The sequence below is a fragment of the Lissotriton vulgaris genome, chromosome 6, assembly GCF_964263255.1.
Source record: "Lissotriton vulgaris chromosome 6, aLisVul1.2, whole genome shotgun sequence".
Taxonomy (NCBI): Eukaryota; Metazoa; Chordata; class Amphibia; order Caudata; family Salamandridae; genus Lissotriton; species Lissotriton vulgaris.
In genome coordinates this window covers 1161513166-1161540214 of record NC_141694.1, presented here as the reverse complement: position 1 = coordinate 1161540214, position 27049 = coordinate 1161513166, and the positions used below count along the sequence as shown (strand labels likewise).

At 42.2% G+C, this 27049-nt stretch overlaps 1 protein-coding gene across 1 annotated transcript in view; it reads left to right on the top strand.

Moving 5' to 3' along the window:
* RNASET2 (ribonuclease T2) overlaps window positions 1–23830 on the top strand; it is a 207144-nt gene extending 183314 nt beyond the window's left edge. The window contains exons 9-10 of the mRNA XM_086927241.1: window positions 20449–20520; window positions 21937–23830. Of these exons, the coding sequence (XP_086783367.1) occupies window positions 20449–20520; window positions 21937–22149 (285 nt within the window). The 3' untranslated portion in view covers window positions 22150–23830. The remainder of the gene's footprint in view (window positions 1–20448; window positions 20521–21936) is intronic.
* Window positions 23831–27049: the final 3219 nt, after the last annotated feature.

The window sequence follows — 27049 nt, the reverse complement described above, 5'->3', positions numbered from 1 at the left end:
CCGTAATCAAGTTAGCACTGCAGGCTGTGCTGTTTCAGAGAACAAGGATACGCTCAGGCTCATGAATCTGCTGGAAACCAGGATTAGCAAATCCTAAGGAAACAAAGGATCGGCCAAACAGGAACGCTGCTGCAGTAAACGGCGCTAAACTGAATAACACTGGGCTTAAAAGAGCTACAGTAATCACATGCCTTAAGTGTGAACAGACTAGCACCTTCCAGCAACAGGTGTGCTGAATTCCTCCATCCAACCTTTGCCTGCAGAGGTGAAGAGAAAGCAGTGAGCAGGGAATTCTAGGTATTGGAGTGTTTAGCAAAAGCAGGCTGGCTTCCATAAAACATGACATGGATCTGAAATGGATAAGAATTTTAGAATAGTGTCCAAAAGGCTGGAAGTCAGTATATAGGTTTTGCAGAATGTCCAGTAGCGTATTTGAACACTGAAAAGTCCCGATTGCAAGTGAAGGGGGCAAGATGGCCGCTGAGGGCTTTAGCGAGTAAGTCGCACACTTCACTTCTCCCTACCACTGGATAGTTGGATGGCTGAATTAATGGTGGAGCCTGGCTTGGAAAAAAATACTTTTTGGTACTCCATACAGCTTCAATGCGACAGAAATCACAGGAAAAGCGGATTCACATTTAAAGAGTTAAGTGCAACTAAACGAGTTGCTTTGAGTCTCTGGAGGAATTTTACAGCAAACACCAGGCTGATTTTGAGATCCTGGTTCAGAATGCCGCCTAGGCTACAGCGGGTAAATGAAGCTAAAGACGGCAAAGAAAGCAAAAGCGGAAAGCTTTGTGAAACAGATACTAACAAAGGTCAAATTTTCAAAGAGAAAGCCAAGACTGATACAGAATCGGAAACAAAGACGGATACAAAAGTATCACTGAATGCGGCCCAGAAAAGCGGAGCTATCTCTAAGAAATCAACCCTGAAAAAGCCAGGCGGTGATAATTCAGTTTCAGTTTCGGCGAAGGAGATTGGAAATAATAAGAAAACAAAAGAGAGCGCAATGCGTCAGCCCTCAGTTACGGAGAGCTTTTCAAACGTACCTTCGAATCCAGGCGGAAGCAGTGGCGTTGGCAAGTTTGGGTACAAGACTGATGCCCTCCCAGTGTCTGCTGCTACAACTGCTGGTGGGAAAGCGGGGCTTGACAGAGAAGCCCATAGATCGGCTCCGGCACCGGGAGAGAAGGCTGTAACGGGCGCCAGCGCTGGGACGGAGGTTGCTAAGCAACAAAATGAAAGACCCGATGTGGGGAAGCCGGCTGAGGCGATGCCTGCTACCATTGCTAGCGCTGCAGGAGAGACAAATGAAGGAGCTGTAGCAGGTGAGGACAGAGCAGAGGCCGCTTCTGACCCTACACAATCTCTGAATCCTATGCAACCAGGAAAGCATATTGCGCTGCACAAGGTCTGTAGTGGGTTGATTGATAATAGAGCTCTGGGTGCACATTTGCCGGATGAGGATAACTGCATGATACAAACTACTGATTTAAATACAGGATTGGTGAGGGGATTGGCAACAGACTCTGATATACAAGTATTGCCTCGAGAGCACATGGGGATAAATGAAAGAGTGGCTGATACTTTATTATGGGCGAATGAATTGGATCCAAACATGGAAAGAGAAGGAGTCAAATCAGGTGGTGAATCTTCGGCTTCTGCTTCCAACTCCACTGAATTACACATTATGTCTGAGGCGGCCTCAGCAGAGAGGTTTTACTCGGTAGAAGAAGACTCCCAGTCACAATCACTACCCACAGGAGAGAGCTCCGATGAGTCAACTGGGGGAGACACAGGTAGCAGCTCTCCGGTCCAGAAATTCACTCAAAAAAAACGTTTAGCCAAAAGAAAACCTTCTTCAGCAAGTAGTACCACAGACCCTACCAAGAAGCTAGCCTGGGATTATTCTACTACCACATTTTTTTTTGTAGAGCAGGATAGCCCAGCCACAATGATTGGAGAGCAGGGATCTTCGCAGTCTACACAACCCCCAGTTACTTTGAATTTATTATTTAATACTCTGAAATTGATGCAATCCGAGGCTAGAGGGGAAAGTAGGAGAGCTAGACATGAGTCAAGAAAGGTCCAGAACAAACTGAGGAAAATAAGTCAAAGACAGGACGAGATGGCTGAAAGGGTGGCCCTCGTGGCGGAAAGAGCTGGGAAAGTGGAGGATGATTTGCGAGAGATGAAATCATATAAGGAAGAGCATCAGAAGGTGGCTGAAGATGTAAACTGGAAACTGGAGGATTTTGAGAATAGACAGCGTCGAAATAACATCAGACTGCTAGGAGTAGAAGAAGGACTGGAAGGGGGGGACATTAGAATGTTTGTTGTAAATCTGCTAAAAGGTGCTTTCCCAGAACTAACAACATGGCAATGGGAATATGAAATTCAAAGAGCCCATCGCTTTACGTTTTTCAAAAGAGGGCAGGAAGGAGCCCGAAGGGGGGAAACCAAGGGCAATTTTGATTTTTGTTGGGAATTTTCTTTTAAGACAGTTGATCCTGGATAAGGCCAAACCTGAGTCAAGAAAGACATTTAACAATGTTTCGTTCTTTGCAAGGCCCGATTTTTGCCATGCTACAGTAGAGCGTAGATGGAGATTGAGGCAATTGATACCGATTATACAGTCCCTGGGCTCAGAAGCTTACCTATTGTATCCTGCTAAGTTGAAAATAGTAACCAAAAGTCAGGTTAAGTTTTCCTTTTCTGAGATCAAAGCAAAGGCCTTCATGATTGAAGTTTTGGGGTACAAGGAGGGATAACTAGAATAATGAAGCTGGATATTTGACATAGAGGTGGTATGAAGGTGGGGAGGAGTGGCGACTGCTGATTCCCTGGCGATCACACATAGGTCATGCATGACCTATTTGCCTGTAGGGGAGGGTGGGGGAGGGGTAGCTCGGGGTGGGGAAGGGGGGAACACAAGGAGGGGGAAAAAATGGCACACATCATGCGTAGTAGCATACATACAGAGGTCTTGCAAAAAATTGGTACTGCTTTTAAGTATAAGGTGGAACAAGGAAATAAAGAAAGAAAAAGGAAACTGGGAGAGTAAGATGGATTCTAATTTTTGATATTTTTTAATGGCTTGCCGAATTATTTCAATGAATGTGTGCGGTCTTAATGACCTCCAGAAGAGATTACGTGTCTCTGCTTTTTGTAAGGCATTAAATCCAGATTTGATCTGTCTCCAGGAGACCCACGTTGAGGGAGGTAAAGGTTTTTTGTTAGGGCAGTTGGGGTTTGAAGTATTAGCGTATACTAAACAAGCCTCAAAAACACGGGGGGTGGCAATTTTGGGAAGGGGGAGAGAGTGTACGGTGATTAGGAATAAGGTAGACATGTGGGGAAGATGGGCCATTGTGGAAGTAGTGTTCAGAGGAGCTAGATTTACTCTGGTATCAGTCTATGGCTCAACGTGTGATGAACCGGACATATTTGAATTTCTGGACCAGGAATTGACAACCTGGGTGGAACCTATCGTTTGTTGTGGGGATTTTAATATTAATCGCCCTGCTAGCGTAGAACTTCAAAGGGACCACGGTTATACTGGGCGCAAGAAGAGGGTACATAAGGCAATAGTAGATTTGGCTGCACATAACGCATTATCAGATGTATGGGCAAATTTAAATACAATGAGTGAAGGAGTATTCCTTTTTCTAAGCACCCCTCAGAATTACTGTCAGATTAGACTATTTCCTAATTTCTAATGTTTTGCTATCCAATGTATGTATTAGAAAGCTACCACGTCTGATGTCAGATCATAACCCATTGTTACTGACATTGAATCTCAATGGTATTACCAGAAAAGCTTATAAATGGACATTTGAAAGGGCGTTGTTAAAAGATGAGTTATTGTAAACATATGGAGAAGTGGATAACCGAATTCTGGTTTAATAATAAGGGTAGCTCAAGCAGTGGTAACATCTGGGATGCCTTTAAAGCAGGGATAAGAGGTGAGACAATTAGTTTTACAACATTTAGACAGAAGAGTGAAAGAGGGAAGACAGAACAGCAAATGAATTCACTTCTGGCTGCAGAGGCAGAACTTAGCAGACTTATTATATCTGGGAGCCCACTGGATCAAAAAATATTAGAAATAATGGTCTTAAAGAGCGATATTGCTGAAATTGTTACGAATAAAACGGCTGTAAATTATTTCGCAAAAAAGGAACAGGTGTTTGAATACAGTGAGAAGGTGGGTCATATTCTTGCTGTTAGAACTAGGCAGAAAACCAACGCTGGGGATATTAAAAACATGGTAGATAATTTAGGGAATGTGATATTAGACTCTAACGGTATAAGGAATGAATTCTGGAAATACTATACGAACTTATATGATGTTGACAACAGGATGGGTATTGATGAAATAAGTGATGAAATAAGAGACTATGTGGGAAATATCCAGCTTGATATGTTGGAAATGGAAGATCAATTAAGCTGGATTCTGATATAACGTTAGAGGAAGTAACATTAGCATTATTAGAACTCCCATCCTCTAAAGCCGCAGGACCAGATCTCATTCCAATTGAATTTTACAAAACATTTTTCTCTTCTATAAGAGCGGAGTTACTAGATACTCTTTTACAAGCACAGCGGGAAGTGTCAGTCCCAGATTCTTGGGAGGGCACTGAGATTATTGTCATTTTAAAAAAGGATAAGCCACCCACAGCCCCAGGGTTGTATAGACCAATCGCCCTTATGAATGCGGACGTGAAATTATATTCCAAAATTCTGGCAACAAGGCTGTCCACCGTTATAGAAAAATTAGTTACATCAGATCAACACGGATTTATCCCAGGGAAAGGCACCACTACACATGTTAGAACAGTGATCACTTGTTTTGATGCCATGGAGGTTGCTGGTGGTCCTTTGGCAGCCTTATTCCTAGACGCCGAGAAGGCTTTTGATAGGGTCGCATGGATATACTTGTGGGAAATAATGAAAGTATATGGTTTTGGCAATAAATTTATAAGGGCAATTCAGGTTTTATATAAGGCACCTACAGCCAGAATTAAAATAAACCGAGATTTAACTGCACCTGTACAAATTAAAAGAGGCACTAGGCAAGGTTGTCCTAGCTCTCCCCTCCTTTTTGCATTATATATGGATCCGTATTTGCGTTATCTAAAATCTAACCCGAATATCCCTCCTCTTATATCAAATGGAGTAGAGGTTAATGTATTAGCGTATGCAGATGACGTTGCCATAATCACCCCAGACCCATCCAAAGCAATGGAGGAGGTTGAGTTGGAGGCTAGTAAATTTGGCAGAATATCTGGGTACAAATTAAACAGTGCAAAAACACAAATTATTAAAAATACAATGGTTCAATACAATGATAATCGGGTGGTTCCAGCAGCAATGTATTTAGGAGTTGAGATATCATCTAACTTGGACACAGTGGTAGGACGGAATATTTCCCCTTTAATTAAGGACGTAAGCGCAGAATTGGCCAGAATAGATAAGCTTAGGCTTACGTTAGTTGGACGTACAAATGTGATAAAAATGATTATTCTCCCCAAATTCCTTTATTTCTTTCGCACTATTCCTCTTTTGTTTGAATCAATTTGGTTTAATAAGCTAGAATCAATATTAAATAAATTTATATGGTCATATGGGAAAACTAGAAGGGCCTACAAGTTTATGACGTTGCCAAGGGTTAGCGGAGGGTGGGGGGTTCCGGACTTCAGGTTATACTACTGGGCATCTGTACTACAATTCACTCAGGTTTGCTGGGTGCAGGTAATTTAGATTCGAATGTTAGATCCTTTTCGACAATGGTATATTCTATCATAATGGGGGCAGATGCCGCAAACGCTTTTCTAAACCATGCCGACTTTCTTTACTATAAACATACACGTTTTAAGACAGTTAAAGCTGCATATAATATCTGGTTAGCAGTAGCAAAGAAATGCGGACTAGGAAGATACAATAGGTACACTAGAATGTATAGGAATAGGACACTACCCCCCTTGATCTTTTCTGATTCTATAATGGCAGACTGGGATACGAAAGGTATTAAAAAAATAGGGGATCTGATGGGGTTCGATGGGAATATCTTACAATTTTCAGATTTGATGGGAAAATATGATATAACAAGAAATAGTTTTTTAAGTATTTTCAAATCAGGAGTTTTTTGGGTAAGAAAAAAGGTGGAGAATGTGGATTTCGGAAGAGTAATCTTATGGAATCCCTAGCTCAGGGGGGAGAGTGTTCTATACAATTCTTTTATGCTAGCTTAGCAGAATTAAAAAAAGATGATACTGAGAAATTTGGAGACAAATGGGCAGGGAAATTAGGGGTACAGAATCAATGCTTTTTGGATTCATTGGAGTTAGGATGTTCTGTTCTGTGTTCTGCTCCTCTTCAATCGCAGCATTTTAAAACTTTATATCAACTTTATCATACACCGGACCGCATTGCACAGTGGGGGGCGATTACAGGGACAACTTGTTTTCTCTGCAATGCTCCGGCGGCAGACAGTATCCACATCTTCGCACTTTGTCCCCAATTAGATAATCTACGAAAGGGTATTGAAGAATTTATGAGGCATACTCTTGGTTTAAATGAGATTCTAACACCAACTGTTATTATGCTAGGGGTTAGGGGATATAGGGGTGACAATACTGAATTTGTATTCCTAGCGATGGCAGTGTATAGATTCTTAATTGCTAGAGCATGGCGGGACCCTATCCCTCCCACAACACAACAATGGATTGCTTTGCTATTGGGGATATTTAACCTTGAAAAAGGTATATATGCCAGGAAGGGTAAAAGAGCAAGGAAATTGGGATTGAAAATATGGAAACCTGTATATTGCTGGAAAGAGAGAGTAAGTGTATGCCTTGGTTAATAATTTGCACGGCTTGTTTAAGTTCTCCACCTGTATATGCGTTTTGTTTATAATACTTCATACAGTAATTATTTTGGTTAAATTTTGCATTGTGATCTCTGTTTATACAAATGACAATTGTTGTATGGTGTGTGCCAATAAAATTTTAAATAAATTAAAAAAAAAAAAAAAATGAACACTGAAAAGTCCCACAGGTAGGCCACTTGGTAATGGGCGCAAGAGCCCAGGTAGTGAGTAATGACCAACTCTTTCGCAGAGGCTTCCATTCAGTGGGGCCTTCCTATACACAGTGGAGTTCAGGGCTTTACCTCTACTGCAACCAGTCAGGCCATTCTGTCCATGATCCTAATGCTTTCACAAAAAATAAGTAAGGGACCGGCTGGAGCCCCACCTATTGGGAGGCCCAAGTGCTACACTCTCCCTAATAACACAAAAACAGAAATTGGAGTATCCCTTGCCTAACGAGTAATTCCTATCCCATGTGGAAACAGTCAGTTTTCAAAAAGAAAGGGAAATCTTTCTTTTTTTTTGGTATGTCCTTCACCCACTCCAATAGTGGCATGATCCTGATCAGACTGTTGCGTTTTATAATGTTTCTGCATCCAGTGGTTAGTTAAGTTGTGTTGGTCTCTTATGCTCTACCTACTTATGGTGATACCTCTTGTTCTGCAGCCTCAGCTGGGTAATTCGATGTCCATGTGTTTGCTTTATCTAGCAGTGGCATCAGTACCCTGGTTATCTTTCCTGTCCTCTCACCTTTTCTCCTTAATTTTTTATTTGCATTTGTATAGCCTTACTTTATCATAGGGTGTCAGCTCTCTTTAACATGTAACAACAATTAGGAGAACAAGGTCTCGAATTACAGTAAAGCACTTGTGTGCAGAAACTGACTAATAATGGATCTGTAATAATTTGGGGTGCGGTGGCAACCTTGAGAAGAATGGGGGTTTGTTTCGAGTGTGCACGTTGAAAGGACTGAGGGAGAGAACAAGGAAGAGAGTGATCAGAGTTTAGTCGGAGTGTTGCAAAAGGGTAGAGAGTGTGGGGTCAGGCATGGTGGAGGGATGTAAAATACACTGGGAGTGGGGAAAGAAAGGAAAGATCAGAGAAGACATTGCCATAGAAGGTCTGGTTGGAAAAAGCAGAGGGAGGGGATGGGCAAGAAGGGAAGACTGAAAACGTCAACATCAATAGTAAGACAGATGGGAACAGAAGCAAGAACAGAGACTAAGAGGAAAAGAGTGAGGTAGAAAAGGGAAGGCCATGAGCAAGCAGAGCACAAAAGAGTTGTAGGATTACAAAACAATCCTTGCAGGAATTAAAGTGAACTGCAAAGGTTGAATTTGTTGCATAGGTTACTACAGATAACCATGAAAAAGTGAGTTTTTTTTATTTTTCAGAAAATTAGAATGCCATCCTGGCAGCACATTTCAACAGGGAATGAGATCCAGAGGGCGAGCACTGCTCCAGAAAAGGATTGCGCTTTGGCTAATTGGGTTCTCATGTTTTCGGGCTTAAGAATGTCCCTGTATCTTAAGTGGGTTTTTTATTCTCCAAAGTTGAGATTAGTTGAGGAGAGTGGCGTTTCTTCAAAAGTAATTTACCCTAATTTGAACTTAATTCTGGCCTCAATGGAGAGGCCAATACAGGTGTTTCAGTATTGGGGTGATGTCATCAGAGGTACGGGTACTGGAGATTAAGCGAGCTGCTGAATGCAGGCTGGCCTTGTGAGGGGCGAGGGAGGATTTAGGGACTGAGATGAATCACATTCACATCATCCACACAGTAGATTACCATGTATTTTACCACAAGGCAGAAATCGGATGATGAGAAGGGGTTGAATTATCTTTCAGTGAGCAAAGAGACATCCTGGTACAGTTAGTGATGCGATAAATGTGTTACGTTATTGATAAAGAAAGGCCTATTCGTTTATCCCGACATTTTACTTTTGATAAAAAGCAGAGAGTTGAGCCCAGTGGGATGAACCTCTTTAGCCATTCTTTGTTCAATTTGCTGTTGTGGTGTTTCTTTGCGAGAATGTGGGTTTCCCCGTCATGGGCCTGATTCACTAAGGTGAACTTACACTTTTGTGTAAGTTTACAGTTGTTTGATGTTCACAAAGTTATATTACAAGCAGGGTTCTCAGTTTTTTTTCAATTTTTTATTTGACAAGCAAGTCAAGGAGAGTAACCTTTTTCGGGGGTTCTCAGTTTTATGGTATTTATTTTTTTAACATTTCGATCTGTGTTTATCCATATTTATTTTTGGGCAATTTTATTGGTATTTATCCATATTTATTTTGTGTTTTGAGAATAAACTGTCATAAAAAGGTATATTTCCACATTTATTTAACAGATAAACATCCATTCATACTGTGCCTGCCGAGTTTCAACAAATTAAGCTGCTATACAACTGCTATAACAAAACACTATAACCACATGTTAATATAGCATTATATACAGATATATGTTAACTAATGCCTGTATTTAAGGTAATCTCACCACGTTTTTTAAAGCCACATGCTTTCTATTTGCTCAGCTGCTGGCCTGGAATTTATGAAGGACATCATGGACAGTCACTTACAAGAAGCACAATTTTCTCTATTTTTCCGCTTTTAAAAATACAGACAGAAAACCGATTCTTTTCTGTCTGCATTTATATGTAAAAATGGAAAACTAGGAGCCTTAATTACGAGTAGCATCTTTACGACTGCAGAGTCTCCAAACGCAAAAAGATAGGAGAGTCCTATCTTTTTATGTACAGAGACTCCACACTCGTAAATATACTGCTCCTATAATACCTGTGTGAATAGCAAATATACGTAAACTTACACACAGTGTAGGTTTACCTTTGTGAATTCTGTGTAATCTTGCTTGTGGCCACCCAGCTTGGCCCCTTGACTTAACAAGCTGATGTCTTATGGTGAGTTCGTTTCCAAGCAGATCTGTGTGTCATCTGCACATTCGAGGATTCCAACACCTGTTCCCGCTGTTAAGCCGCTAAGCAGCGCCACATTAAAGTTGAATAGCATGGGTGCAAGAATAGAACCTTATGGGACATCGCAGGAATGTTTGTTATGTTACAGGCGGCAGCACATAATGACTAGTGGTTTGTGACTGGTGAGTGGTTAAAGACTTTATTCTAGAGAGATACATGCTCTTGAGAAGTCTTACATGATCAATGATGACAGGCACATCCTTTGTCAAGTATGTCACTTTTTCTGTTGAATGTGTTTAAGGATTCAGTGCCACAATCTTTTCGAATGTCAGTTTGGTAGGAGATCGTTGTTTTTTGATGTGCGATGAAAGTTGAGTTGAGATGATTTTTTTTTCCCCGTGGCTTTATCCAGCCACGGGAAGTTGGTGATGGGTCTGTTGTTTGGCAGGCCTTAGCGTTAACATCTGGTTTCCTAGGGGAAAGGACATTTTACCCATTGCTGAGTTGATGTTTCAGTTTCCTTTTGGCTAAGAAGCGGTGACGAATGGTTGCTGTCTTCCTCTGTTCTGCTTGCTCTTCTGAAGGAAGGACGAGAACACATGGTGCAGTTTGGTGCTTTGTGTGGCGTCACATCAGGGAAAATGGGAGTAATGGTGCCACCTACCAGTGCTGGAGAGCTGTTACAAAATGTTCAGATCCAGTCTGGTGCCTGGGATACATTCACTTGGTGAGAAATCTGCAGGTGGAGTAACCACAAGAAAGATTGTTATGATCATTATCGCAGGTAAGTAACATTTTCTTTAGAATCCTTTTTGCTGAGCAGGCCTTTTCCCTGCTCTCTGCACTTGGAGGAGTGGCTTACCTGCCTCTCCCATCTAAAGTAGTGCCTAATCTCATGTAGCCAGGTCCGGTCCTCGCTGAAACCTGTGTGCCTAGATGGTGCATGTAGGCTGCGTAGGTGAATGGTGGTGTGTGCTTGGACAATGTTCACTGTTGAAAAGGGAGTTCATTAGAAACCATCTTGAATGGTGTTGGAGGTAGCCTGCTAGGATAGCTTTGTGTATTGCTAGTATTCCTGAAACTTTTTATTAGTGTCATTCTCTGAAGCGTGGGACTGAGACAGTCTCCCTTTAGAAGTGAAGAACGAACCTTTTGCTGTGTCCTGCCATTTGCTCCTTCCTGGATTATTCCCATTAATTTAAATGGAGGGTGTGGGGAGTCTAATGGCAGCGGTCTCCTTCAAAGTACAACATTTTCCTTTTGACAGAGGTGCTCCTCCCAAAAGATTGATGGCGGTCAGGTGTGTAGGCTTCACTCCTCTTTTCCCATGTTATGGTTTTCTCCCGGTAGAGACTCCAGGCATTTACCCCCATTCCCTGCAGTCACCCAGAGAAAGTGTGTGTCTGCTCTGGGAGAAGAGAGATGCACAAAGTGAATGAACTGCTTTGAAATGTCTCCAGGACAGCACATATGTAATACACAAACCATGTGTGAGAAAGGCGTAAAAGAGAAGGAATGAAACTGCAAGTAAGTGACCCTGCAGTGTACCAGTGTAGGCGAAGTCCCACAGGGTGCTGTGAAAATATGTTGAGAGCTACTCAATGCCTTGACATCCAACTTCCCAGAAATAAGTTTGCAGAAGAAGCCGTCTCTGGTCCTTGTTCACTTCTGTGTCTATATCTCCAAATCACCACTGAGTAAACATTGAACTGCTTGCTTCCCTACCATGAGTGACGTACAAAACGGGTGTACATAATACCAGGTTATCTATGTACATAGTAGATCAGGCCCTGGGACATCATTTGAAAATTGACGGAACCATCTCGGCTAGGGCAGAGTAACCCTTCTGTCCACTAGTTCCCTATTACTGGGTCTGCTGAATGGTTTGCTTTGACATTAAATAATGAAGTACGCTCCCATATCAAGTCACACGAGTGAACCAGAAACCGTGTCTGGGGAGCTGCGGAGCCCTCACCCAAAAATATATATTTTTTTTTAAAAGCAAAGATTGTCCCTTGCTCCCTACCATTGAAGTGCACTATCTTCTGTGTGGCTGATGACATTGTGCATCAGCAGAATGGAATCACTCACACAAAGGTGGCCAGTGGTTTTAGTGGATAACCCATTACCCAATGGATAACAATGGCTGACTGAAAGACCTGTATGTATGTATGTATGTATATATATATATATATATATATATATATATATATATATATATATATATATATATATATATTCACTGAAAAAACCATAGGTTATAGACCATATATAGTTAGGAATTAGCATTTACAAAACCTTGAAAATTCACTGAAAAAAACATAGGTTATAGACCATATATAGTTAGGAATTCGCATTTACAAAACCTTATTTTACTCACACAAAACCATTGAAATTCCATATATAGTTAGTTGCACTAACTATATATCGCGCACCCGCAATCCACTGCTGATGATGTCACATATTACATCATTCATGACATGGTCAGTGACATCACTGATGACATCACTGATGACATCACTGATGACATCTCAAATGACATCACTGATGACATCTCATTTGACATTACTGATCACATCACTGATGATATCATTCATGTGATAATACGATGAACCTCTTCAGACTCTAATATAACCTTAGATACAATCAGTGTAAACAGACACTCACAGACTGTCACTCATCCATGGAGTTACTCACACACCTAGTCAGTCATGCAAAGAATCAATCACACCTCCATTTCCTCAACTATACAGTTATACAAACTTTACTTATTCAAACATATACTAACACATATTTACTCTCTTATACAATCCCTGATACAAGTTCACAATGATCCATACAGCCACTCACACATTCACTGGCTCTTATGCACAGTTATTTATATATGTCAACTCTCACATGTACTGTGTTTTACATATGTACTTACTTTGACATGTAGCACTGAGATATTCATTCACTCACCAATACACTCATGCACACAGTCAACCGCCCATACAGCTGTTTCCACATGCACTTTTGAAACCATACATCTAGTGAATCAACTGCTCACACATCTATGCACAGAGTCATACACCTCCCAGCCACCCACACACACACTCAGTCTCCCATACAAATACTTGGGCAACCAATCAATAACCCATATAGTTACTCATATAGCTACTTATCAACACATGCAACAGTTTACAGAACAACAGACATAATGATGCACAAATTAAGACAGTTTAGTCACTAACCCATGCACTCAGTGAGACACATTTAATCACTCACTCATACAGTCAGTCATGCACCTACTAAATCCTTCATCCAGACACTTATACATCCACTCATTCTTCAATATGTAAGACATATTTTAACTTTACAGAAACATACAGTCACTGGATGTTGTCATCAGTGATGTCATCAGTGATGTCATTTGAGATGTCATCAGTGATGTCATCAGTGATGTCACTGACCATGTCATGAATGATGTAATATGTGACATCATCAGCAGTGGATTGCGGGTGCGCGATATATAGTTAGTGCAACTAACTATATATGGAATTTCAATGGTTTTGTGTTAGTAAAATAAGGTTTTGTAAATGCGAATTCCTAACTATATATGGTCTATAACCTATGTTTTTTTCAGTGAATTTTCAAGGTTTTGTAAATGCTAATTCCTAACTATATATGGTCTATAACCTATGGTTTTTTCAGTGAATTTTCAAGGTTTTGTAAATGCTAATTCCTAACTATATATGGTCTATAACCTATGGTTTTTTTTAGTGAATATATATATATACATACATATATAAACATATATCATCTGTATATCTATATAAATACAAACATAAATGCATGCATACATATACTTATATGCATACAGGTGCATGTTATTTACATGAAAGTTGAAAAAACACTAATAAAAGCAAAGCTAAAAAGCCACCTCATTACAAACAGAATGGCTTTAACTTAAACGAGGGCGAGATCTATTGCATTTTCGATGCTTGTTTACTTTGGTTCCATCAAGAAGGCATTCAGATGTGTCACATATTTGCCATACATTCTGAATGTTAGCACTCTAGTTGCACATTAGATCACTGTAGTAAAGCTACTGCTTACCAGGGACGTCTGCTGCTGGTATTCAAAGTGCATGTTTCAGTCTGCATGTCAGAATTTTTTTAATGAAATAGAAGAGGATTTGAGAAGTCACTCAAAATGATCCCTATTTTTTCTTTCTGAAGCACTAATCATACTTTCTATGGCAAAATTAACCCCCTCATGTTGTTCCTTTTTAAATTGAGTGTTTTCAGACTTACCACTTCATTCCAATCAAGATGGCTTCTGGTGTGCCATACTTTTGTCATAAGTAAGTCTGTTAGCGCTATAGTTGTTCTTTAGAACACTCTGGGACATTCTGTCATTGGGCTATACTTGGGCTACATCTGGGTGATATTTGGGCTACATTTGGGCTCTTTTGTCTCTGGTGGCCATTTTGGGAGACTGCATGTCAGAATGTTTTAATGAAATAGAAAAGGATTTGAGAAGTCACTCAAAATGTGCCCTAATTTTTCATTCTGCAGCACTAATCATACTTTCTATGGCAAAATATACCCCCTCATGTTGTTTCTTTTTAAATTAAATGTTTTAAGAGTTACCACTTTATTCCAATCAAGATGGCTTCAGGTGTGCCATACCTTTGTAATAAGTAGGACTGTTAGCGCTCTAGTTGTTCTTTAGAACACTCTGGGACATTCTGTCATTGGGCTATACTTGGGCTACATCTGGGTGATATTTGGGCTACATTTGGGCTCTTTTGTCTCTGGTGGCCATTTTGGGAGACTGCATGTCAGAATGTTTTAATGAAATAGAAAAGGATTTGAGAAGTCACTCAAAATGTGCCCTAATTTTTCATTCTGCAGCACTAATCATACTTTCTATGGCAAAATATACCCCCTCATGTTGTTTCTTTTTAAATTAAATCTTTTAAGAGTTACCACTTTATTCCAATCAAGATGGCTTCAGGTGTGTCATACCTTTGTAATAAGTAGGACTGTTAGCGCTCTAGTTGTTCTTTAGAACACTCTAGGAGGCTGCAGTAGAACACAAAGGAATCAACTGACAGTCTCTGTCCTTGTTGGATGTACATGTTTTACTGAGAATGTCAGACTTCATTTTCACATGACTGAGAAAGATAATGTGAATTTACAGAAAATATGCTTTCAGTTTAGCTTATAGATCCCCTTCCAAACCACTGTGGGAAAATCATGAGACATTAGTTTTCTTTCAAACAATATTCATATCACAGCAGAAGGTTTTTTCACATGGTAAAATCACCTTAGAACCCACCACAATTCCTAAAACGAGTATGGTACCATCAACAAATGATTTATAATGTAACTAAAGTCCTAAAACCCTCTATTAACTACAATGCTTTTTAATGAGGTGCTATCATGTATATTGGTCCCAAGATGGCTGCCAACACTTCTTGGATGAAGTGCTGACAGCCAATCAGATCAGATGTGTGGTTAGGCTCCGCCCAGATATATATCTTTTTTTGAACCTAAATTACTCAAAATCCACTGGAGCACATATATTGAGACCTAGCAAAGGCACATCGGGCTAACAGTCCCTACAATTTTGCCAAGTTTCGTGCAAATCCATTCAGCTGTTCGAGCTAAAAGTGAGGCCAACCGCCCTATGGAAATTAACATGGGAAAAACGCGTTTTGGGACCCCCCTTTTTTCTCGGCCCCCCCTTGATGAAACCCCCCCAAATTGTCAGGGGCTGCTCAGAAACAAAATGTTCCATTTTCCTGACAATTTCAGCCAATTCCGTCCACAAACGCCAAAGTTATTAGACATAGAATTTTCAAAAATCCCATAGAGAAAAAATCCTAACTATATATACCTACTGGCGACCGCCAGTAGGTAATATATACACATACATACATACAGGTATATATATATATATATGATCCATCACCCACAGCAGCCGCCGAGAGTGAAGAGGCCAACACAGGAGAGCTAGTGGTAACAGCCTTTATTCCATCCGCAGCAGGTAAGGATACATTGTACACCCACTGTCCAGGCGAATGCATTTCGGCTTCTGATTAGCCTTCTTCAGCGCCGTGGGTGTTTTCAGTCAGTCAGGCAGCGGCAAATATATCTGACAAAAAGTCACGCCCCTCCTGATTTTACCTGCTTTGCTCTACCCCCTTCAGCCCAAAGGCAAGTGCAAATGTCTATTGGCGAGTCTTGTGTTTTGACTACCATTCCCAGAGTGCATCTTGCTTAATCACTGGAAAACGTTGCGTGGAGATGGCAAAGCTTCGTTGTGATGCAATTGCTCCCCACTTTGCTGCAGAAGAATACGCTGTCCCCTCCGGTCTCCTTCCGTCTCAACCTGCCTGTTCCTGGTATCAAATAAGCGGGGACAAGGCTGACATGCACGCCCAGCCCAACGTAGAGCCAATTAACCCCAACACCGCCGTATATGACCCAGACAGGCAGGTGGACTCCGACAAATCCCGGCACCCTGGGCAACTCCAAAACGCCACCGAAGCAGCCACCAGCAGAGTCAGAGTCAACTTGGTGAGACGGGGGCCCCTTAGCGCGATACTGGACTCCGCGCTGAAACATGCGATCCATCACCCACAGCAGCCGCCGAGAGTGAAGAGGCCAACACAGGAGAGCTAGTGGGAACAGCCTTTATTCCATCCGCAGCAGGTAAGGATACATTGTACACCCGCTGTCCAGGCGAATGCATTTCGGCTTCTGATTAGCCTTCTTCATATATATATATATATATATATATATATAAGTGCCTAAACCAAAGGTCTTGGCTTGTGCCAGACCTAAAAATGTACTAGGCAAATTACAGCTCAGAACGTGATGTAACACTACCTTTATCAGAAAAAAATCAGTTTCGCTACAACAGAAATATTACATCGGGGGAACAAAGCTTAACTAATGTACATAAAGGGAATGTTGATCAAAGTACCAACACTAGGGGCAGGCACTTGCATACAGATTTCAACATAATGCAGACCTACTGTCAATTCTTTGCTGACCTGTCCTCCTGAGAATCTCTACCAGATCTACCAGAGGCAACAATAGAGATTCCACCTGTCTGCCGTCCAGATGTCACTCCTCATTCAGTAACCAGCTGAAACTCTATACTCTGATATCACAGTGGAGGAGTTGATCTCCGGAATAGCCAAATTACATCCCAGTGAAGCTCCGGTTCTGATAAGCTGCACTCTTCTATCTAATAGACTTTTTACTTGCTCATTACAATGATCTCAACATGCTTGTATAACGCTTTTGCAGGCACCCGCACTGACACAATGAAAGAAGTGGCTATACCAATGATCCGTAAGCCTGGTAAGGACCAAACGCAGTGTACCTCTTACAGACCCATATCCATGGTAAGCACAGATGCCACACAGTTTATGGGCAGACTTGCATGCCGGCTTAACCCACACATGAAGTGCCAGTGGGCCTGCACCCAGGTGTCTCCATTCCTGAGAGGGGCTGTATCGACAACACCAAACTAATCCTGCATGTCCTTGATAATTTCACCCGCACCAAGAAAACGGGCCTCCTACTGGCCGTTGATGGCAGGTAGACGTTCAATGAAATCCAGTGGCCCTTTCCACAAAGAAAACTAATCAGGCTAGTCTTTGGTTCACAATTTAAGTTGAAGATGTTCAGCAACTGTTTCTGTCCAGTAACAAGGGTAAGGCTAAAACGGAGGGACTTCCAATCCATCCATCAATCAAGCGGGATTTACAAAGCGCTGATGATCACCCGTGAGGGTAGCCATTAAGTGTCTGTAGCGGCTCGCAGCAGGGTTGCCAGTGGTCATCGCTCCTCTCCGCCCTTCACATGAAGCCCTTAGCTGAAACCATTAGATCTAATCTTGGGAATAAAAAGCAGGCATGAACACAAGTAGTCCCTTTACACTGACGATGTACTATGACGTTGCCTAACCCTATGAGCTTGATCCCTGCCGAACATCTGGTAAGCATTTAGTGAAGTAGCCACCCTCAGAATAAACATTCAGAAATCGCAGACTTTGAACCTCATTACCGCTCAGACTTGCTACAGAGCGTCTTCCCACTAAAATGGCTAAACACCACATGCAGTGTGCGTGGTTCAAGATCTACCCTACCACCAGTAAAACTGCATCCCAAACTACTTCAGTTTTCGTATCCACCACACAGAGGTACCTAGAGTCCTGGAAATGGGAGACTTTGCCTAGTTGGGTGTGATTGTGGCAATCACAGTGACACCCCTGCCCAAAATCGTATATGTGATGCAGACAACACCGTTCACCCCGTGGATTCTAGATAATTTCCAGAAATTAATAAATAGCTTGATCAGGGAAGGCAAGAGTCCCCGACAGGCAAAGAAACCCCTCTGTTTGTCACTTATTGAAGGTGGTCTGGGCATACCAACCTCTTGAACTACTACGGTACAGCTATATCTTAGAATGGAATAGGGCTGTCTCTGAGAAACACCAGTGCTTCATTCAACAAAACATAGCAGGTATGCACATCTCAAAGGTCCTTGGCCAGCCAAGAAACGCAGGCCATGAGCATCTACACCTCCACGGTCACCAGAGCTACACCAGGCGCATTAGATACGTTGGCCATTCCGAGAGGTCTCGCATACACGCCCTTCCCTGTGGTCTCCTAAAATAGGCAATCCGGTCTTCTCCCCATCTCCAACTTACAACACCTACTCAGAGTGCCAGAAAAAACACTTGCAAACAGATAGGAAACGTCCTCCCCCGAAGGACTTCCATCTGTTGAACAGATAAAGGCCACCACTGGAATTTATGAGAGGGGGAGATTGAGATATTTACAAATGAGGCACTGGGTAACTCACTCTGCTATAATACCCCATGCAAACAGACCAGGTAACCCATTTTTCAAAGGGGTATCACAAAACCTAATGACAAACTAAGACTGCCCAATATTTAGAAGTTCTTCAGCCCCAGGAAACCAAACAGGAAAGCCGCCATGGAGAAGTTGGCAGACAGAAATAGAAGGCACGCTTTGCGAGTACGAATGGTCTAGTATATTTTATATATCTCGCACCACCGCAACTAGCACCTCCTGCAGACAAGCGATGCTAAAAAAACAAAAACAGGCTATGTGGGTATTATACGCCCACCCGCACCCATAATTGCAACCTAACAGAGCCACCTGCATGCTAAAGGAAGTGTGGGGACAAGGGCATCACAAGGGCATCCGGGCTGACTTGTGACGCAGCTCTAAACTAAAGCGACACAGGCAGGAAGTCCTAACCAACAGACATGACCTTTGACTTGACGCGGACATTATCCAATTGCCAGCATGCGTTCTGATCGGCTTCCCAAAGAAACATATCACTTGTGGTCTGGGTAAGGTAGACCAATAACCCGGCCCTCAGTGCCGCTAAACGAGCAATTTCAATAACTGCCCTATGGGGAGCCGAGTCTGCCCCAGAATTCAACGCCTGTTTGCACAGTCTGTGGGAGCCCCATGCATCATCTTATGCCAGAAGTTAGGGAAACTCACCTGTCACAGATATGTGTGTGCGTCATGTCTCACACTAAACCCCCCCAACAGAGCGGAGTCCTTACTCACCTGTACACTCCACGGCCTCAACATCTACAGAGGGGGAGGGAGCGCCGACTTGTGGACATCTTGGTTGCCACGTTCACTATTCGGAACTTAACTCATTCCTTTCCTGCTGCACGGCTGCACCCCACCATCTAGCGGATGTAGGTGGCCGTTTGTGTACAGAACAAAACGCCAAGAAAAATATTATAACGGAAACCTAACCTAAAAATTGTGAATGGAAGTGTGCGTCCTTCATGCTTTGTTGCTGCTCCACGCAAATACCCTTTGACCTTTGTCTCCGTCATTTGCCTCAGTGCGGAGCTTGGGGCTGCATGCCACTACTGTATTTTCTCTGCATGTTGTATTATGCATTTTGCCTTCGCGTTGTTGTTAAGCAGCTAGTGTGCTAGGAGGGCGCGTGCACGTTCCAGGTATGTTTTTCGCATAATGCTCCTATGGCATCAGGCGTAAGAAAGCCCCCAGTAGGGTTAATATGCATGTAGTGCTTTCACTACAGCGTCGTGCTTCAGCTTTTCTTATGATTCCCATGCACTAAAGATGTCGGCGAGGTTGCCTAGCAGCGTGCTGTATGACCCATTTATGAATGATTCTTAGGTTCACAGCGGGTTTTCAATGTTTCCCAAACGTGCGGCAGTGCACGTTAATGATTCTTAGGTTCACAGCGGGTTTTCAATGTTTCCCAAACGTGCGGCAGTGCACGTTGTAAATTGTAAGGGAATTGATTCCGTGCGCCCGCATTGCTTGCAGACATTGCTCCTGCGTGCAAGAATCCTGCCTATTCATTGGCTGGAACATACTTGTCCTTCGGTAAAGATATTGCATTTGATGATAGTAAATTGTGTGGAGCGTTTGCAAGGCGCTGTAACTGGAACGCGGACAAGGCACTACACCCTCAAAAGCCTGACCCGAGCTAGTTAATAACATTTTAAAGAATATTGTACATTCCTGTGCCTGATCATAGAAAAATAACATGCATGGTGCTGGAGCAGCCATAGTGAGTGCTTGCCAATGATCTGTTGTGTCCGTTTTCTAGGTCGATGATATCAGAAATGCAGTTCACCAGGTATACGGAGTGATGCCCAAAATCCAGTGCTTTCCGTTAGAGGTAAGTCTCCTGTGCAGTCCCACCCCCTTTACATTAAGATACAAGCAAGAGCAGAGTTGGGCACGTGCGGGTGGGCCGTGCACTGATAAAGGCTTTAAGGAGAGGATCCAGGGAGCTGTAGTGAAACAAGTAGGTTTATTAGACCAAAGTCCAACTCGGGATAGCTCCTATATGACACCAGAGAACACATTGAAAGGACCTCCGCCCATTTACTAATGAGTGATGCCAGCTCCCTTTGATGGAATACTTGTGGCTGACATTCCATATACATTGTACGCTCTCAAGACACTGACATCACACAGCGGCTCATGACTAACAGCTAGATTCATCATAGTCCAGTTTTGCGAGTCCTTAATAGCGATTATTGAGGAATCGCTATTAAGGACTTGCAAAACGGGATTCATGTAGGAATCGCTAAATAAATTGCGATTCCTACACATTCCTTATTTGCGATTAGGCCCATAGGAATGAATGGGGAGTTATTCCTTATTTGCGATTAGCAATTTGCTAATCGCAAATAAGGATGCGATTTTAAGGGTGCCAGGGGTGTCCAAAGGACACCCTGTAGCACCCCTGAAATGTATTCTACATTGGTGTTGCGCACACACATGTCGAAAGGACATGTGTGTGTGTGTAAGATGCAACTTAGGAAAATGCATTTAAATGCATTTTTCTAAGTTTTCGCTATTTACCACGAGGTTTGACTTTGCGGTTAATAGCGGCCCAAAATTGCGATTTCGCAATTTTAAAATGGTTCATGAATTGCATTTAAGGAATCTCAAATAGAGATTCCTTAAATGCAATTCCTCGTAAATGTGCGAATTCTTTATTAGCAAATTTTGCATTTGGGATGATGAATCCCAAATGCAAAAATTGCGCTCGCAAAGGGCCAGATTCTCAGAATCTGGCCCTTTGCGAGCGCAATTAAGCTTGATGAATCTGGCCGTCTGGGTTACAAGGCCTAGCGCACTCCATTTTAATGAAGAAAATGTTCAAGGAAGCTCACTAATTAATCCCAAACATGAAAAATCGGCCTCAGTACAAACGCTTATATTCACAACATATCTCATCTAATGCACATCAATCAATGACACATAGAGCCACACCATTGAATGCAGAACTACACTAGACTGCATCGGTGTGGTAGTAACCGTGCACAGGAGCACGGTAGCCTGCACCTAGAAGGCGCCAAGCCAAATGATGAATGTTGCACACTCGACACAACGACCTAAGGCGTAAGCTACACATATCAGTGTGACAAACTTAAAACAGAAGCACCTATTGAGAATAGGAAGACAAGTGGTTTCAGGCACTCAAGGGCTGCGACATAACCGCATGCAAAATTGTTGGTATTTTTGTTCTTTAAAAAAAAAAAAAATTATTTGATAAAACCGGATCTGATTTTTCTGTCCACAGCACGAAGATGCCCAGGTGCTAACTCAGATTGAGATCTGTTTTACCAAAGAATTACAGCCAAGGAACTGCTCTGAGCATGGGGAGGAAGCAAGGCGGGGTCGACCGGTCTCTTGGAATTCAGTCAAAGAGGAGCTCAGTGTGTGCAATGAAACTCGCCCGACCTTCTACCCTCCGAGCTGTGGGTCTGACGCCCAGTGCCTTCGCGCGCCATAGCGGCCTGAAGCCTCTACTCCAAGCGCACATCTGTAATACACACTTTATATGACGCCGTCAGGAAGTGACTGGATGAGACTGACTCCTTCCTGATTATGCGTTTTCTGTTTGCAGAGTCGTTTAAATTGTTTAGCAAGTGTACATCAGTATGATTTGAGAAATACCCTGGGAAATTGAACTGCTTTTTTTTGCAAATTCCTTTTAATTTTTTTTTTATTTAGAATCAAAATGTTGATAGAAAAGAAACGTTTTCATAGAAAAAAAGTTATGGACATTAATAGTTATTTTAGAATCATAGTTGATTGTTAATCATGGTAGATCAGTCTTGGGCGTTAATGGTTCAGCCGAGCGTAGAATTCTGAAATCCAGTTTCATTTGGTACTTTATATAATTGTATACATTTAATATTGAAGGTGCAGGACCTGCAACTACCACATAGGTACTATACTTTGAGCAATTTCGCAGCCTCTTACTTAAAATACTTATTTTGTTGATTTTCAAGACAAGCTAAAGAAACGAACCCTTTAAATGGTAGCCGGGTGGTGGTGAATTTTCTGATTGAGTTTCATCCACGAGAAGTAATTTTGGGGAAAATATCTACAGATTGAATTTTAATAGTAATTCTAAAGATTTACAGCAACATCCAGAACGTAAAGACATTTATGTAGGTCAAGCCAGTCTTTAAAGCACATTCTGACCTTCGTCCTTTCAAACCCAGTCGTATTTTCGGATGGTATGGTTTCCCCAGGGCTCCTTTCCGGTTGACGACCGATATTCACCTGTAAGGGAATGGGGCACAGAGTGTTGTATGTCTACTCTAAGCAATCATGTTCCCTGAGCTGGGTTCCATGGTCATCAATTCATACTCATGCGATGTATCTGCATCTTTTTTATATCTTTTTGCCCCAGCATAAAAGAGAATGTGCTCAATTCCCAATGCCATTTGCACATGCAAATCTATCTTACACGCACACATGGCCGGGCTTCCAACTGCTACGAAATCGCATACTGATCTTACATTTAGAAACACTTGTGTTCTTGCATTATAGTTGAGGATGACTGCGTAATATTACATGGGAGGAAGCCCCAGGCAGTCACTAACATGGGTTTCTGTGGGAATTTACAGATTTCTGTCCCATTCCCTTTCTTCCCTGGAAGTGGTCAGAGTTTTATTGTTGTCAAGAGCAGAAGTAAATCCCTTTCAAGCCTGGGAAGGAGAACAGACTATTCCCGACGTTTGGGATTAAATATTTGCCTTTGCAGAGTTGCTGGTTTACCACAGCACGTAATCGTTTCGCTCTGGGGAAATGACAATGTCAAAAGGAGAATTCGAAAACGTTTTTCAAAATTTTGACCAGTACAGCTTTTCAGGCTGGGAAAGTTCTGGAAATGCCTTACATGTAAAACGACAGCCACGCAGAAGTCTCCATGTAAAATTTCACGCTTTTCTTAGCAGTTGGAGCCTGATGCACAAGACTCTGATTTGCAATAACACCATTAAAAAGTCTTGTGCTTTAATGGTACATTCTTTGTACAGCAGCCTTTTTTTCTCTTTTCCAAAATTTGAAGACAGATGAAATAGCTAATAGCGGTTTTAGGTCTCCTGTGTGGCAGTGCATGCACTCTAGCTTGCAAAGAGTGGTGTTAATAAAGGACTTGGAGCCCGTCCATTGTTTACCAATCGTTGGCTTCATTGTTACTCTTCTTTGCTGCTTCCTAATTGGCCAGCTTGTGCCAGGCGTCACTTCTTGTTCTTTCTGTGGAGCATGGACCAAGCACAGATTGATTAATCCTAATTAGTGTCCATCCACTGATTGTGATTGAGGTACGAGCTTCAGGACATTTTCTGTTTCCATTTCTCTTGCTGCTTTTTCTGTTCATTCTGTTTTCTAACACATTTTTGGACAATATTTATCTACACCTGCAGCTTTTGGCTTACTAGTGCAACTAAAATAAAATTAGATTTTACATGGGTTGGATTAAGCTGTTATAATGTATAAATGCCAAACTAACAACACATTTACAGCTTCATGATGCTTGTCTCTGCACTCCTATTTCTGTTCATCCCCTTTATGCCTGATACCTTTGCTTTTATTTTAAGTTTGATTCTTTGTTTGTTACTTACATCCACATGTGTAGTACTCTATGCTACACCACTGTATGTCAAGCCACCCTGTGCCACTACATGCTACTGTACTCTACCACACTCTAGATCATGCCACTAACTTTTAGTCATGCTGAACAGCAGTCAAGCTGCTGTAAAACATGGCTAAAAGACATTGGCAAAACCAATAGGTCTAGCATGTGCAAAACCTATTTCCTTTATCAGTGGTTGTTTTACTAAGATTTATTCACGTGTACAATAGAAATGGACAACTGTAAAGTTTAATAGAGTGCTAACTTTGTTTGTACAGTTGAAGATCGTATCGTAAACAGAGCTGTGTTGGACCGTTGAAACCTGAATAAACGAGTCCTCTAAATGGAGAAAACTCCATGAATGTTATTGATTAATGTATTCCTGCACTCACATTTCACAGGCTGGCTTGTTTCACCAGTTTTATTTATTTAATCAGTTGACGTAAGCTGTTGCATGTTGCACATTCTTTTTATTTTCTTCTTTTTATTTTCTGCGTTATAGAGTAGTGAGTCCTGGTCAGAACATTTCCAGGTGTTTGCGTTTTTTAAAATAATTAAGCACTGACATTGTGTACAATGATTGTATTATCATGTTAATACCACCCTTATGAACCCAACCTTCTTGAAAATTCTAGCCACCCTTTTTTTTTTAAAAGATCTTCAGTGATTAGATATACATTTGTGTTTTTAGCACTACTTTAAAATAAATATACTCGAACGGACTATACTGCCACCCAGTGGCGTAATACTTAATCTCACGTATTGTCTATTTGCTGAATGTTATACCTTCTGGAAGGGCTTCTTTTGAAAAACACGCGGGACTATTTGACATCTGAAAAGTTTACTCAATCAACATGTTGTGTGTCATAATAATTTTTTTTTCCTATATGCACTCCATATAGATACAAGCCAATGTCTTCACTATTCCCCCCCCCCCCTCCCCCTCCCAGCCTTTTTAAAGCCATTTTTAAAGCCAGTAGAGCTGGCCGTAATTAATGACCAACATTTACGCAGGCAACACCTATAGACACATTTGTGAATATGTTATGTTATGGTTGTTTTTTGAGTTCATGACTCACCCAGGAGGGTATCTTGGCATTGAAAAGCAGGATCGGCGTGGGCTGAACTAGGTCCGAGACTTAAGTGAAGAGCTATGTCTTTGGTTTCTTGCGAAATTCAAGGACTGAGGAAGTGGCTTTGATGTCCAGGGGAAGGTCGTTCCAGGCTTTGGGAGAGAGGAAGCAGGAGGCCTGGCAAATCTCTGTGTGTGTTTGTGTGTGAGTGTGTGTGTGTGTGTGTGTGCGTGTAGGTGTGTGTGTGTAGGTGTAGGATTCCGGCTAATTTGAGGTGTCGGGTAGGTATGTAGAAGGTAATGCGATTGTTGAGGTAGATGGGGTCACAGTTATGCAAATCTTAGTATAGCTAGATGACAAATTTTAAAAGTGCCCATTTGTGGATCGTGAACCAGTAGGAGTTTTTGAGGTGTGGGTGCGGCGGCGGAGTGTGAGTTTGGCAGCTGAATTCTGTATGGTATGGAGTCTTCAGATCAGTTGTACATTGATTCCTAAGTAGAGTGTGTTGTTGTAGTCCAACTTGTTGCAATGAGGGCCTGGGTGTAAAGGGAAGCCACTTGAAAATCCTGAGCATCTTGAGTGTGTGCAAAGAGGAAGTGGAGACTGGGCCTGTTATGGTGAGCTGATTGCCGACTCTTATTCAGAGGTTCTTTGCATGGGTGATTGTGTTGGGTGTGGATACGAGATCAGCAGACCACCAGAGGGAATTTCACAGCGAGGTGCCTTTACTCGAGAGGAGTTCTTCCTTCTTGTCTGTGTTGAGCTTGAGGTAGTTTTTCATCCATCTATTGACTTTGGTCTTTTAGGCTGAGAAATTGGTTTGGCTGGCCACAGCGTCCTGTTGTTTTTCAGGGATTACGCTTGAGGGCGGAGCTGTCGCAGGTGCAACTGCTTGGGACTACGAGTCCCAGAATCCTCTACTGGGTTACCACCTGATCAGAATCACCGCTATTTTGGCGTGTGGGGTCCTGCTGCAAAGGCCGCAGCCGGGCCAAGTGCGGACCCGTCTGAGTCTGTCCGTGGTCGGACCATCCCTCTAACTTCTGTTTTTTGGGGGTGAGTACTTATGACTTTGCACATTGGCTTTGTAGATGATCTCTCCTCTTGTTTGTAGCAACTTCGGCTTCTAAGCGCTAGACATTTAAGTGACTTTCTCCATATTCAGGGGCCTTTAAAGGTGGTCACATTTCAGGTTTTTGAATCCGTGATAAGTAATTAATCCTGTCCCTGATTTTTTTTTTTGTGTCCTCATTTGCCTGACCCTCGTTCCAAAGAAAACGCCAACCACCTTAAGTGTCATTAGATACAGGGTGAGATCCTAATCCTCTCCCACACCCAGACAGAAATACCAGGCTGGCATGAGACGTTTTCGGGAATATTTGAGAGGGGGAGATGTTAGGAGGCTTGCCAATCCCCTCAATACTCAATCAAGGCATATTTCCCATAAGTCCTCACACTGAGGGCCCATGACACCTCCCTACTGCTCTTCTGGGATAATAAACTCCCCATCCGCCTCCTCCAGAATGGTCCAATACCAGAGGGCTACCTCTTTACCCCCGCTTGCCTCTCTACCAGCTGTTGTCCCAGAATACTGCTCCTTCCCAATTGGACCTTTTTCCTGATCAACTCCCGGGACCGGCTAACAAGCTGTATATATTTGAATCTAGATAAAGCTGGGCCTACCCTCTCAT